Genomic DNA, 14,749 nt, shown 5'->3' with positions numbered 1-14,749 from the left:
ATTTATTTAACCAAGTCAACAAAAATGGATCAATTATTATTGTGGTCACACTATTAGTATCTTGAAGATGTTCACAAATATCCTTTCACAACATGATAATTTCATAAGTTCCTTCTTAAAGTAAATTATACTAGTATATAACAAGATATTTCTTTATAATAGCAACATTATACCTTAATAACAAATCTCCAATTTAAAATAAATAGGACTACATAATATGAAAATTGAAATGTCATAAAAAAAGAGAGAAAAAAAAAGGAATTTAGAGAAAAAAGTTCCAAAGATACTTAAGCATGTCAGCATTCTAAACTCCTCCCAGCAAAAAAAAATAAAAATAAAATAAACAAACAAACTAAGAAATAAAAATATTTAATTAGTAGAAACTTGAAATGATCATAAATAATTTATTTTAAATTCATTTTCACCTTTTCCATCCATAAAAAAAGAGTAGATCCAACTGACACATGTCTATGGGTTCATGTAGTGATAGCATCATTGTGTGTGTAAAGATGCAAAGAAATACAATCAACAATTTTTCCAAAGAATTGGCTGAAATTAGAAATAAACTTCATCATGCAAAGATACAATTTCCAGCATAACCAATATGAAACCAGCTAAGTGTAAACATGTATGATTTTTAATAAAACCATAGCCATGGATAGTTGTATACAATCTAGAGCAGAGAGAGAGAGAGAGGTGCAGATCACAATTTTTATACAGACAGACAGTAGAAAGACAAATGATTGTGTATGTTCAGAAATCAATGAAGAAAACCATTTGAAAAGAGAACCTGCAGCATACACTACTTGCTCTACACATATTATTACTACAAATTCAATCTTACTATCTTCAGCGATAACCACGCATAAGAGGAGTAGTTGCACTAGTTTCACTGGCTTCAGAATCTATGACTGCCTCCATAGCAGGATATTCATAGGCAGTGGCTAGTCTCTCATGGAAAGACAGTATCGAGGGATCATTCTGATCAAGTCGATCCTTGTTAATCAAGCACTGCATCACAAAATCGGATAGTTGATGATGATAGTCATACAACAAGCAGTCAAGAAACTGAGCGGTGCTCATATTACTTTATGTATCAATCAAGTGATAAGTGAAGCTAGAATGCCATTTTACCTCGGCAGGATAACCTTTGAAGCTAGGTAAGAACCGTTTCTGGCAATAACTATTGAATAAGAGAGTGAGAATTGGAAGGGGAATCGTTAAGCTTGAAGCTAAAGGAACTTTCTTTATACCAAATACCCCAATGGCGATAACATGCATCAATATTAGGAAAACTATGGTTGCATCGTGAACCACGGGCCAAAACTTTCCGCCTGTTTCATACTTTGGTGCGTAAACATTCAATAGCTGCCCAGGAAGAACAATAAAACAAATCAGCTGCCAGTACGCGACACCAATACGTGAAATATTAAAGGATAAATGAGAAAATGGTCTGACCTGGTTACGATAGATGATATATCCGAGGCCGTAGAAAATCAGTACAAATGGCAAAATGAGGGGTGCGAGGAAGAAGTACGTTATACCAAGAAGGCTGAAAAAGAGAATTCTGGGAATTTGTCTGTGATAAGGGTTGGAAAGGACCTCGAGTTCTTCATTAGAGCAGCAACACATACCTCCTTTCAAAATTCTACAAACGAGGAACTTCAGCCGAAAAAGCTCTGTAGAAAATGTAGTGGTCCATCCAGATGTTACAACATATGCAATGAAGAATGAGGCCTGGAAAAGAAACATCAAAATATTTATTGACTTAGAATATGAGGTCCAGAAATTCTTGCAATACGAATATATGCTGCTTGGGAACTACAGAGAAGGAGTGACACAATATTTTACTTATAAATGCCTGAGTGAAAGAGGGGACTTATGCAGACCCTACTTGTTTATGTGTAGAGTCAATTACATCTATAATAAGATTTTGAAAAGAAAAGGTGTGTTCCCTAGTTTATACACCCACACTAAAACAGACACGAAGACATGCTGACAAACAATTATATAGTTGAAGGAACGAAAATATGGGAAATTATTATTTCCTCTCTTGGTCACTTTCACGCTGACTCCACACCACTTAAGCTACAACGATCCTTGATAGAATTCATGTACATTGACAAAAAGATTGTGTAGGTTAACTAGCATTGAAAAGTCATAAGATTTTTACATATTTGTTTCTCTGCAATGGATTTGTTTTCACATGGAATCTCTCACTCAATATACATAAGCATTTGAAGTAGGAAGATTTGATCATAGAATCTTTTCACAGAAAAAAGTTAAGAAGGGCCGACAAAGAAATTCAACTTCATCAACATGAAAGAACTCAGAACATCTCTACAAAAGTCACCTCATTAAAACGAAACAGAATTCTTACACAAAATAATCAAAACTCTGATGAATTCTTATACAAGGAATCAGAGTTTCAGAATATATGTAATTAGAAGTATGAGATGCTAACAGTCAAAATGAAAAATACCTGTCCAGGAACAGCCACGGCTAATAGTTCAGGAACTTTTTTAGGCTCCAGAAGAAGGTTAAACTTGTATAGCGCTGATCCGGATAGCACATTGGCAAAGAAGATGTTCCATACGGTGAACCATACCATTTTGATACATGCACTTTTCTCAATCTGGCTAAGGGCAACGTGTCCTTGAATGGAAGAAAGCATGATCATGACTGGTGGCACTAAAACTAAAAACATCTCAAGGATGAGACTCGGAAGATATCCTGTAACCACTTGGGTAACGATTTTCCTGCATTCATTTGGCACATAAGATTTCATGTCATAATACTAAAAGCTTGGATAAGCTGTCATTATATTCATAACCGATAGCCATCAGGCATACACATAAAAGTTTATAAGTTTGTACTGTCTGGATCAGTATTTTAACACATTATTGATTTTGTCAAAAGATAACTCGGGTTTAAGAATTTTAATTTCGACAAAATAACTTACATTTTTAATAAGCCACTCAAAAAGGGTAGCATGGTCTCCAACTGAGTCAAATTAGCAAGCCCTTGGGCTATGAAAACAGGTACAATGAACATAATGGTTATAATAAGACATGCAAAAATAACAGCAACGTTGCACATCCATCTTGTAATGAATGATGCAGAAAAGAAGGGCCAATATACATCTTGGGGATCTGGAGCTGGTTCAGTTTGCCAATCTGTGGGTCTAACCCCTTGTTGGAGGTGTGAAACTACTGCAGCGCTGAAACGAGACTTGAAAGATACAAATGCAGCTGGAACTTCCTATATAACAAATAGAAGATAGAGCATCAGATGGTGTCCAAAATCACAATGTAGAACTGATAAAATATGAAATGAAAAAAGACCAGTAATTATGAGACTGAAGTTTCTGTACTAGGCCAATTGAGAAGCAACTTATAGAAGGTATTTAAGAAAGTAAACAACCAATATGACTCATCATCGAAGGTACATGCTCTGTGCGTTATATGACAGAACAAACAGAATCCAGCGTGTGCAACCCAGAGAACCACATAACTCGAAGGATTTTGATGTTATTGATATCAACCCCACAGGTCCAAAAGCTTCACAATATTTAAGATCAAGCACATTTGCATTGATTCATCAGTATAAATGTTGTGGAATGGGTAACGAGAACATATTTATCATGTTAATATGTACTGTGACACTTCGGCTTATTGATAAATTCTATTCTTTTCACCGCAATGACCTTGAGTAATATAATTCTTACAAGCCATTCATGTGAAGATGACTAAGATCATGATATGGTATATGTCTTCAAGAGCAACCTTATCTTAATTGCTGTCTTTGTGCATAAATCACTCCCATTTGTAAACTAAGACGTGAAAATTAATTTTGTAATTTTGATAGGAAGTGGCCCCAAAATTTTAATCAATTTAGATAAACCAGACAAAATTTATATAAATGTGTGTGTGTGTGTGTGTGTGTGTGTGTGAGAGAGAGAGAGAGAGAGAGATTCTGAACCAATAGCAGAAGTTAATGATCTTCACCTCTCCAGTAACAGATGATTGTTCTGCTCTTGTATTACCCTCTATATCTTCTAGATCCTCCTCGTACTGATCTACAGGTTCAGCTTTTCGCCCGAAAATGCCGAAACAACAACCTCTTTTGGAAATTTTTTTAGTAGAGTCCTCTGATTTCGGTTGAACAAGACCCTTGTAGACCTTGTCTGCCTTGTTCTACATAAATATATAACAAATTAACAATATCAGCAAAAAAGTAACATTGTAGATGTTATAACTTATATTGCATCAAAGAATGAAGCTTGACTTCTGCACTTGATTATATAAAGGTTCATCTAGATGTAGAGGCTAAGGGTTCTTGCCAACTCTTTAACCTCAGAAGTTTACTTTGGTCACTAGCATACCTTTAATGACAAAAGTATACATTTGACTTATCACATGACTTCATTACATGCATCTAAACAGACAAGAATGTAATTTATATAATTAATAGATATGTGAGAAGAATTGGGAGACTACATACATGCACTATAAATTGTTCTGCAAGTAACAACACTGTTGACGTATTCAAGAGGGATAACTGAAGTCAATGAAGCATCAAACAGGACAAGTAAAAGAAACTAATTAACCCTTATCTACCATAACATATATGGTCAAAGTGTTAGGGGTTGACTCTTTGCTTACAATTATTCTTTTCAGCCTGTCTGCTCGATGAATCACCGAATGGGAAAGATAGGTGGAAGGATAACATTCACTAAAGAAGCTCTCAACACTGTCACTGAAGCTCTTCCCAGAAGTAACAGGAATACTTCGAACTAAAACAGTGAACTGGCTGGGCCGAGGCTTTGACGAGTAGAAGTAAGAAATCCGCAGTGCTGAAATATAGTCATATTCCTGCAAAGAAATGTGTAAATTTATGAACCATTAACTTTTCTACCTACTATGAAGAAAATCTATCAGGAGTCAGATGAAAATAATATGCTTACAGAGTAAAGTAGATAGCAGACAACAGCTGTGAAAATATAAACAGCAGAGAAGTGAATCCACAACCTTTGAGAATTCAAAAAATTATGTCACTTATAGAGCAGATGGAAAGTTAATAATGAGTTAATGACTACCAACAAAAGGTGTGAATGCTTAAAGCAAAATGTAAATGTTTCTCTGAGGTGAGGTTAGCTTACCCTACTAGCAATTAAACTTAGCATGAAACAACCCCAATTAAACTTAGCATGAAACAACCCACCAGCGAGCACAACGCTACAAGTCTCTGATCATATCTCTATCTAAATATATTTAATAACAAAGCTGTCCGGGAATATTAGAAGTGCTAATAAGTATGTGTGTGTGTGTGCATGCACGCGTGTATTTAAACACTCAAAAAGTACGTTCAATGTCCTTATAAATACGCTTTAAGCAACAAATTGACCCGGGATATAATTTCATTCTCTTAGAATGTCCTAATTGACCCGGGATATAATTTCAATGGTCTACTTGAATTGCATCTGACTGGATTTAGTTAAGCATATAGAATTGAAATATACTAAGTCTTCTCTTCTACTTATATAAACGCACAACCCAAACTAGTTCTTACATGAATTTTTTTTATTAACTAAATACTACAGCAAAAACCTGTTTGAACCATCATTGACATTTGAAATGCTGAAGGTGTCCAGCGACTTGTTTGGTAAGTCAGTAAAGTCAATATTTAGCTGGTTCCCCATGTAATTGAATGGAAGAAGAATGAATATGCCGATAATCGTTGCAAATTGAAATACTCTTAGCCTGCATACAAGAAGGGCAAACATGTATGGTGATGTTGTCAATCTGCATAAATAGACAACTAGGAAAATTACCATCACAAAGAATATTAGGGCGCCTTTATGAACATTAAGCCGAATAAATCAAGGAATTAGTCCGAGACTTCGAGCAATAAATCTATCAAGCTCATTACGTTTTTAGAGCTCTTCATGTAAATTTTCAGAAAGTGGAAACCACCGCTTTAACCTAGTTGTAGGGGCAAAGCAAATATGACCCTCATAAGCAATAAGCAATACTGAAATGTTTATGATTCAGACAATTAAAGATCATAGGCCAGAATCTTATGCAATCAAAACTTGCAAATGTTTGCTTTATACGGTATTTTCTATCAAAAAACTATTTATGTCCTTTATTTCCAATTTTCCATAGGTATTTTTGCATTCCTTTGCTACAAAAAATGGCAAAACAAAATATAGTTCAAACAAAATTTTGCAACTTATTGCTCCATGAATTTAGATTTAGAATTGTGTTTAACCACCTAGATAACACTTACCAGCACTATGTTCTACAAAAGATGATATATCATTCTTCTAGGCAGATACCAAAATTTGCAAAAGTTTGCTTTGCCTATGCTATTTCCCTGTCAAAAAAGAAGTTTTATATTCTTTATTTCTAAGGTATCTTTGCATTCCTTTCAACAAATACTAAATTGGCAAAATAAGACATAATTCAAACAAAATTTCACAAATTATTGCTCCATAAATTTAGAACTGAACTTAACCACCTAGACACCAGCACTTGTTCTACAAAAGATGACATTTCATTCATCTTTGCAGATCCCAAAATATACAAGAAGTTCATTAATTCAACTCACCCAAAGACGAAAATGCGCATGAACACCACAGCATCCAATCCAGAATTTTCTAAAAGCTCGGCTTCAGTAGCCTCCCATGCTCTTTTCACCCAACTGAAAGAAGTTAATAACTTTCTCACGCCAAATGCATTGTCCTCTTGAATTTTCCCTTCAGCAACCAAGCGCGGTAAATAGAGTTCAGCATTACTTGGCCGGTTTCTCAGTATAGTGTAGAGGATGAGAAAAAGGAAACACAGCGATGTGTTTATCCCCACTGAAGTTACAAGTGCAGAAAGAATCATCCCTCCAAACTCTCAAATCAACTTGTTTAAACCTTTTATCCTCCACAGCTGCAACCGCCAGCTCAAAATCCCATTTGAAACTCTATTTTCAGCTTCAAGCACGCAGATCTTAATCAGATAAGCGCAAAAAGCAGCAAAATGCCTGTAGCTGAAAAATTAGCATACAGTTACCAAAAACTCGAACCGAAGTAGTCAATTGCATTTTTTATTTTATTTTTACTGAAATGTCAAATATTTGGTCTAGTTCATTCTCAAGTCCAACATCATTTGATGAACAAGGTTTTTTTTTTTTTTTTTTTAAATTGATGAACAAGGTTTTAGAAATTCGAAACATAAAAAAAGCGCGCGCGCGCGCGCACACACACACACAAACATGTACTTCTATATATGATTTGAGACATCAATTTCTACAGCAAAACTTCACAAAAACTAAATCGGCTCGATTATCAGAAGCAAAACGAGTAGATTGCGGAGTCAGCATCCAAGATGAACTAGGAATTGACTAGGATAACCAAAACCCTAACAAATATAGTCGGAAAAAAATTATAAGTACCTTTTTGTGCAGAGAAATCGAAGTTTGAAGCAGGAAAAGTTAAGTATACTTTCGCTGGTTTCAGTTTCTGTTTTGTTAACTGTCATAGAGCTTCATTTTAAGCTAAAACCAATATAAGAAAAGAGGCAAAAATAGAAGAAAAGAAAAAAAAGCATGACGTGATAGTGACGCCTGACGATTTGATGACTATATCTAATCATAGCCAACATATTTCTATTTTTTTTTTTTTTTTAGTTTCTTTTTTTATAAAAATTGGTCGACATTAAAGAGGAATACGTGGCTACAAAATATCTTCTCAAAAATAAAGAAATAAATTTAGTATGCTTTCACCAACTTCATTGTTTGAGATGGTCGACATACGAAGCTGAAAGGGTGATATGTGTGTGTGGCTAAAACATATCTTCTCCAAAAGTCAATAAATGACAAATGTTTAATAAAATTAATGCTAACGAAGGTTTACAATTCGACCTGTTCCCAAACTATAAGAGCATCCGCAACCCACCTACTCGAGTGCCTACTGGAGTAGGGCGTTGCAGTGGGGGCTACTCGAGTCTTCAAATATGCACGATGGGGTAGAGGGAAGGCGCGTGCATTAATTTAATAAAAAAAAATAGAGAAATTCGAATTTTAAATTCAAATTTTGATTGTTTTTTCTCAATCTCCGTGCTTTGACCGACCGTTTCATAATTTTTTTTTTCTTCTTCTTCTCCTCTTTAAAAAACCCCTCCTCCTCCATTTATCCTCACATTTCTTCTTCTCCAATTTTCTTCTCCTCCATTTCTCTTGTAATTTTCTTCCTTCATGGATCCACACAACCCTTTCTATGATCCTAATTGGTGCCCCGATCTCTCCGCCGATTATCACCCCGATATGGGGGGAATCAACTTGGAGGAGACCCCAGCCGAGGAGGAACCAGTCAGTGCAGAGCAAAGTGCCTCCAAACCAAAGAAGGGCGGCCGGAGGAAGGAAATGGCCAACAAAATCAAGCACGACAAGGAAGTAAGGATCCGTCATACTTACCTTCCTGAGCATACGGATCTCATCGTCCAAGTTTGGGCGGAGGAGACGAACAACGCCATCCGTGGGACGGATCAGAAGGGGGAGGCGTATTGGGGACGGATCCGCGAACGTGTCAACCCCATCATCGACGTCGACCTTAAGATCCGGCAACTTCAAGGCCACTGGGCCCGAGTGAGCGCGGATGTGCGTCTCTGGGAAGCTATTTGGACGGAGACGCGCAACAATTGGCCTTCGGGCCATTCCGACGATATGCTCCGGGACCAGGCCCAAATCCTCTTCAAGGGTCGAAGCCCACAAAAGGCCGCATTCAACTATTGGAACGCGTAGAAAGTTCTCCGGAACAATCCCAAGTTCAAGTCGATGTACCTCGCCGGAGACTTGCCCGCCTCCAAGAGGACAAAGACTACGGAAGAGGGCGGCTTTACAACCTCGGCGTCGGGCGAGGAGATCTCTTCTTCCCGGCCCATTGGCAACAAGGCGGCGAAGGCGTCAGCATCGCAGATGAGCTCGGAGCCTCCACCCGAAATAGTGGAGAGGTTGGACAGGTCCGACCAACAGATGAGGGCATTCACCGCCCAGTACACGCGGATGAACGATATCAAGGAGAGGAAGCTCGATATGCAACTCCTGAACGCGGATACGACGCACATGACGGACGCACGAAGGGCATTGCACGCGTCCATGGTCGCCGATGTGCTCAGGCGTCGTGGTCTAGACTAGGATTTTAATTATGTAATTTTAATGATGGTTTTTTATGATGTTTTAGGTGTTTTTAATTTTTATGTAATTTTTTATGATGTTTTAGGTGTTTTTAAATTTTATGTAATTTTTAATGATGTTTTAGTTTAATGACGTATTTAACTATTAGAAACATATGTTATTTAAATTTGAGCAATTAAATTTAAATGAAAAACATAAAAATCAAAACTAATGTTATCAAGTGGACTATCAAGTAACCTCAATGCAGCACTACTTACTCAATGTGGTCCCCCACTATCAAGTAGGCTATCAAGTAAATCCATTGCGGATGCTCTAATCACCATTAATTGTTACTAGTTTATAGTTTTGTATTTCTTAAATTAAAATTCTTTCATTTTTTAATTTACATTATACGTATTATAATTAAGTTTAATTTGCATATATATATGTATATATATATATATACCAATAATTTTAAATCTATTAATATTATTAGATAGTGATGAAAATTGTGAAAATTTTCAGATGCATGGACCCACATGCACATATGTAACATTTTGGGGATATATATATATATATATATATATATATATATATATATATATATATATAGGGTGGGCTAGGATGAAAACACTCTTAAGTGTATAAATATAAACGTTTTTTCAAATTACGAATTTTATCCAACAGTGTTACGAATTCATCCAACATGATTACGAATTATGAAAAATAAATATTTGCTATCTTTGGGATTCGAACCCAGGATCACGAATTCGTCCAGGAGGGTTACGAATCAACCGTAGATCTTGATGATCTAAGGGCTGAGATTCATCCATATTTTATACACTTAAAAGTGTTTTTATTCTAGCCCTCCCCTATATATATATATATATGTGTTAATTATGTCATATAAGTATATAGTAATATCCATGCAATATTAAATGCATGTTAAAAAGGGAGTTTTCAATTTGAAAATTGAGTGGCAATTTTGTAGTTAGAATAAAATTGAAGGTTTATTTATAAGCTATACATCTTTTTTTTCTTTAACTTCTTATTTTTCTATTTTATTTCTTCTTTAAAATTGTAAAATTCGACTAATTATTAAATATTTGATATGCATATCAAATTAAAGATCATGACAAGAGCTTTAATTTGATATATGTTATGTAAATATTGGATTTAAAATATAAAAAAATACGTTTATTTAAAGATAAAAACTTAAGAAAATTCTCTCTCCTCTCTCCTCTTTTTTTTGAATAAATCTATTTTTTTCAATTATCTTTTAACTTATATTGTTTTCTTTTTTTACAATATCAATTTTTATTAATATGAATTATTCTTTATTATTTATATATTAAACTAAAATATATTTATCTTAAATTATAGTATTTTTAATAATAATAATAATAATAATAATAATAATAATAATAATAATAATAAATAGTAATCATAGTAAATAGCTTACCTCATACAATTATAGTATTTGATTATATCAAGTTATGAGTGTTTTAGATTACCATATAAATATGATTTTTCAGACCAAAAATAGTGAAAATAGCACTTTATATATAGAGTTAATATATAAATATGGCCAATTTCATATAGTAAAATTAAAATTTGGCCTATGAAATAAAAACATTAAAAATTGGCCAGTTTTTGTGTAAAAGTACAAAATTACCCCTTACTTTAAAATATAAAAAATTAGCCACCCATAATCTTCTCACCCCTAATCTTCTCTCTCCCAGAAACGCTCATCTCTCTCTCCCTCTCTCTGTCTCTCTCTCTCTCTCTCTCTCTCTCTCTCTCTCTCTCTCTCTCCAGTAGCTACGCGGCGGTGGCGGCGTCGGAGTTGACAGCGGCTCGCGGTCCCAGGCTTCGGCGGGAGATGGCGTCGTCGGCGACGCTGACCTTGGCGGTGGCTGCTGCTGCAATTTCCCGTGCTTCAGATCCGAGAATTGGGAGCGGATTCCGCCGTCGGCCGGAGAGGGCGAGGCGATTGGCTGGGAGGCAGCGGCGGCGGCGATGGCGATGGCGTGACGCCGGCGATGCTGTGGCAGCTACGGCAAGGAGACGAGATAGAGAGATCTAGGGGAAGACAGGTTGGGCGCAGATCGTCGTCGCGTCACCTCTTCTGCCTGCAGATCTGTTTGAATTTGGGGACGACGATCCCTCCGCCGCGGGATGGATGATGCCGACAGTGAGATCCGGCTGCAGTGGGGACCATCGCCGAGTGCCTGGCTGGCGGAGACAATGAGTTCGAGCTCGATTCAGAGTCCAACAAGCGCATCCTAGCGACGAGTTCGAGCTCGATTCGGAGTCCAACGGAGCGCTGCAGAGGAACAACGTCCCCTGCTCGCGGCGCGGCGTGTCGTGGGAGACTGATCTGTGCTGGTAGCGGAACATCTCCCAATTTTATTATTGGAGATCTGTGCATATAGTAGTTTGAGTTAAAAAAAAGTTTATGAAGATTTGATTATTCAGTCTTCAATTTCAGTGTCGTGCTCTTTACGACGGTGGAGATAGAAAATTTGATCATTTTAGATTTATGTGGCAAATAGGAATTGATTCGAGCTTAATTGTATTTGTTGTCTATTAACTATTCAATCTTCATTTTTTTAAGATTTGATTACTATTTCTATGTAGTTGCCGATAGAAACTTATATGGTGGTTTTGAAAGTATCTCCTCTCTCTCTCTCTCACATCAGGAAAGTATATGTATAATTAGTTGGATGTATATTATATGTCTTCGAATTTTAATTATCTCTACTAATAAACATTTGCATATATCAGAACATCAATTATTTTTTTAATGTTCTTAAATTCACAACCAAATTTATGAATTCACAATTTAATGTTCTTGAATTCACGACCACATTTATGAATTCACAACTAGATTTAAGAATTCACAACTAGATTTAAGAATTCACAACCAGGTCATGAATTCACAACTAGCTCGATGAATTCATAACTTAATATTCTTGAATTTACAACCAAATCTATAAATTCACAATCAAAATAAATTACAGTTTTAATTGTGAATTCAAACTTTAAAAACTCAAATTCACAACCAAAATAAATTCTAGTTGTGAATTAAATTCAGGTTGTGAATTCGACTGATTGTGAATTCACAACCAACATAAATCTGGTTGTGAATTAAATTTTGGTTGTGAATTCGTTTGTTGTGAATTCACAACCAAAAAATTCTAGTTGTGAATTAATTTTTGGTTGTGAATTCGACTGGTTGTGAATTAAATTTTAGCTGTGAATTCAACTAGTTGTGAATTCACAAACAAAAAATTCTGGTTGTGAATTCGACTGGTTGTGAACTCAGTGTGAATTCACAACCAAAAATTTTTGGTTGTGAATTCACACTGGTTGTGAATTGCGGGATTTTTTAAAGGGGTGATGTAAAGTGGCCATTTTTTTAATTTTTAATGTGGAAGGGTATTTTGGTAACAGTGGCCATTTTTTATGTTTTTATTTTAGTGGACAATTTTTAAGTTTACTATTTCAAAGTGGCCATTTTAAAAATCCACTCTTATATATATATATATATATATATATATATATATATATATATATATATATATATATATATATATATAGGGTGCGGTTATAGTGAGAACCACACTTATCGTGAGAACATAAGAACCATTAAAATCAATGCATCTACTATATAAATTAATGCATTCGCTGTTAAATTTAATGCATCCGAAAATAATAAATTTTTTGCTCCCTTCAGGATTCGAACCCAGGATATGCATTCATCCACCAAGATGATGCATCCACCGTAGATCTTGATGATCGAATGACTTAAAATGGTTCTCTGTTCTAATTTTATTTAGTGGTTCTTATTTGAACCTCTCCCTATATATATATATATATATATATATATATATATATATATGTATATATATATATAGGGGGCGGTTATTCAATAAACCACCTTTATTTTAAGAATTATGAACCAACAAAAATGCATGAATTTTATGTATAACACACATGAATAAACTGTATAAAGGCATGAATTGCGAAAAATAATTTTTTGCTACCTTTGGGATTCGAACTCAGGACCATGAATTTATCCAACAAAGTGATGAATCAACCGTAGATCTTGATGATCTAAGGGCTGAAAATGGTTCCTAATTTATATTTTAAGAAGCGTTCTTATTTTAGTCTTCCCCTATATATATATATATGTTCAAGTTAAACAGAGAATTATTATATATTTCATTTTAAACAAGTCTATACATGTTACGAACAGATCAACATAACAAACGAACATACGTATTTAGTAAAAAAATAGAAAAACTCGCCACCAACAGGATTCGAACCCGGGGCAAATTGCTGTTCATGCGGTACATTGATTTGTTCGTAAAAATTGTAGATCTGTTCATTTTTGTTTCACGAATTCTCTATCCTCTAAATATTTAGCATTCTCTGTTTAACCTTTCTATATATATATATATATATATAAAATAGTGAAAACAGCAGACATATGAAAGTTACCATTTTCGCAATCATAATTATTTGATATTTGTAGTAGCTAGATTTTTTTTTGAGAGGAAAATGATAATATATTAAATTAAATTCGAATGAACAATTATATCTAAGAGTCAAATCAGAAATTTATAGATTTTCAGATTATTATATTATGAAAAATTAGAGCAAAAAAAGCGAGCTCATGAACTACTCGATTAGCCTCACATCTAACATGACAAAAATAAAAAATATATTAATATACTTCCAAGCATGCTCGAAAGCTTCCCGAAAATCGCCACACAATAAGTGAGAGCCTCTATAAATGTCATGAAGCATGTGGATAGTAGCAAAGTTTTTAATACTTACATAAGACTTTTTAGTCAAGATTTAAAGCATCCTACAATTATAACCTTAATTGTAAGTGATCATATAGACCATCTCTAATTAAATTTCATACCAATATGGTGCAATTTCTAGCGTAAAAAACTGTTTCCCATTGCGTCATGCATCTCACGAAAACGAACATTTCGTTTAAACATAAAATTCTCTACATTTTTCTAGTTTTGTATTATTTTGTTTATCAATTTTCACGCTACGTGGTAATTATGAATACAATAATCATGTAATCATATTACATATACGATTAATGAATATATGTCTGGGATTTGTCAAAAATGCCCTTCCAAAAATGTGGAAGCAGCTGGCTGGGCAAGTCCAAATGCAAATGGGGGATTCGCCATAAAAAAGAAAAAAGTCAAGTTGTGATTCAGATGCATGTGTTCAATAATACTAATAAAATTGCAGGTTTTGAGGCAACATCTTTAGTTAATTGCAACACAGCTTTTTATTTATATAAATGTCATCCATGAATTTTTAATTTCTATCGATTCAATTCAATTCACAAAACAATCTAGTGGCAATCGGAGGCTGTGTGCTAAGTCAACTACTGGAATATGTTATTTACAAACAAGTAATTAAACCTTTTGGTTTGTCTGAATGATATCCAAACTTAATTATTTTTGTAATTTAATGTGCCATTGACTTTTACAATCTCCCTTTAACGTGAGCTTTACTTTTGGCTGTATGAATTAAGAATGTAGAAATT

At 34.8% G+C, this 14,749-nt stretch overlaps 1 protein-coding gene across 4 annotated transcripts; it reads right to left on the bottom strand.

The window, feature by feature from the left end:
* Nucleotides 1-615: 615 nt before the first annotated feature.
* LOC130989596 (CSC1-like protein HYP1) lies at nt 616-7,648 on the bottom strand. Of its 4 annotated transcripts, none has more exons than XM_057913579.1 (11): nt 7,447-7,648; nt 6,613-7,041; nt 5,610-5,762; nt 4,967-5,030; nt 4,665-4,874; nt 4,008-4,196; nt 2,963-3,261; nt 2,483-2,759; nt 1,459-1,737; nt 1,135-1,368; nt 616-1,011 (listed from the first exon to the last, which is right to left on the bottom strand). In XM_057913579.1, exons 2-11 carry the CDS (start codon nt 6,891-6,893, stop codon nt 850-852), a joined length of 2,148 nt encoding a protein of 715 aa, XP_057769562.1. In that variant the 5' UTR covers nt 6,894-7,041; nt 7,447-7,648; the 3' UTR covers nt 616-849. The 4 variants fall into 4 exon arrangements, with proteins under 4 accessions (XP_057769562.1, XP_057769563.1, XP_057769564.1 ...); XM_057913580.1 differs by having other exon boundaries at nt 6,613-7,035; nt 7,447-7,594; XM_057913581.1 differs by having other exon boundaries at nt 6,613-6,985; nt 7,447-7,591.
* Between the last annotated feature and the right edge of the window lie 7,101 nt (nt 7,649-14,749).

The sequence above is a fragment of the Salvia miltiorrhiza genome, chromosome 6 (genome assembly GCF_028751815.1).
Source record: "Salvia miltiorrhiza cultivar Shanhuang (shh) chromosome 6, IMPLAD_Smil_shh, whole genome shotgun sequence".
In the NCBI taxonomy this organism is placed as follows: domain Eukaryota; kingdom Viridiplantae; phylum Streptophyta; class Magnoliopsida; order Lamiales; family Lamiaceae; genus Salvia; species Salvia miltiorrhiza.
The sequence above is the reverse complement of the archived record's forward strand: the minus strand, read 5'-3'. Positions and strand labels throughout refer to the sequence as shown.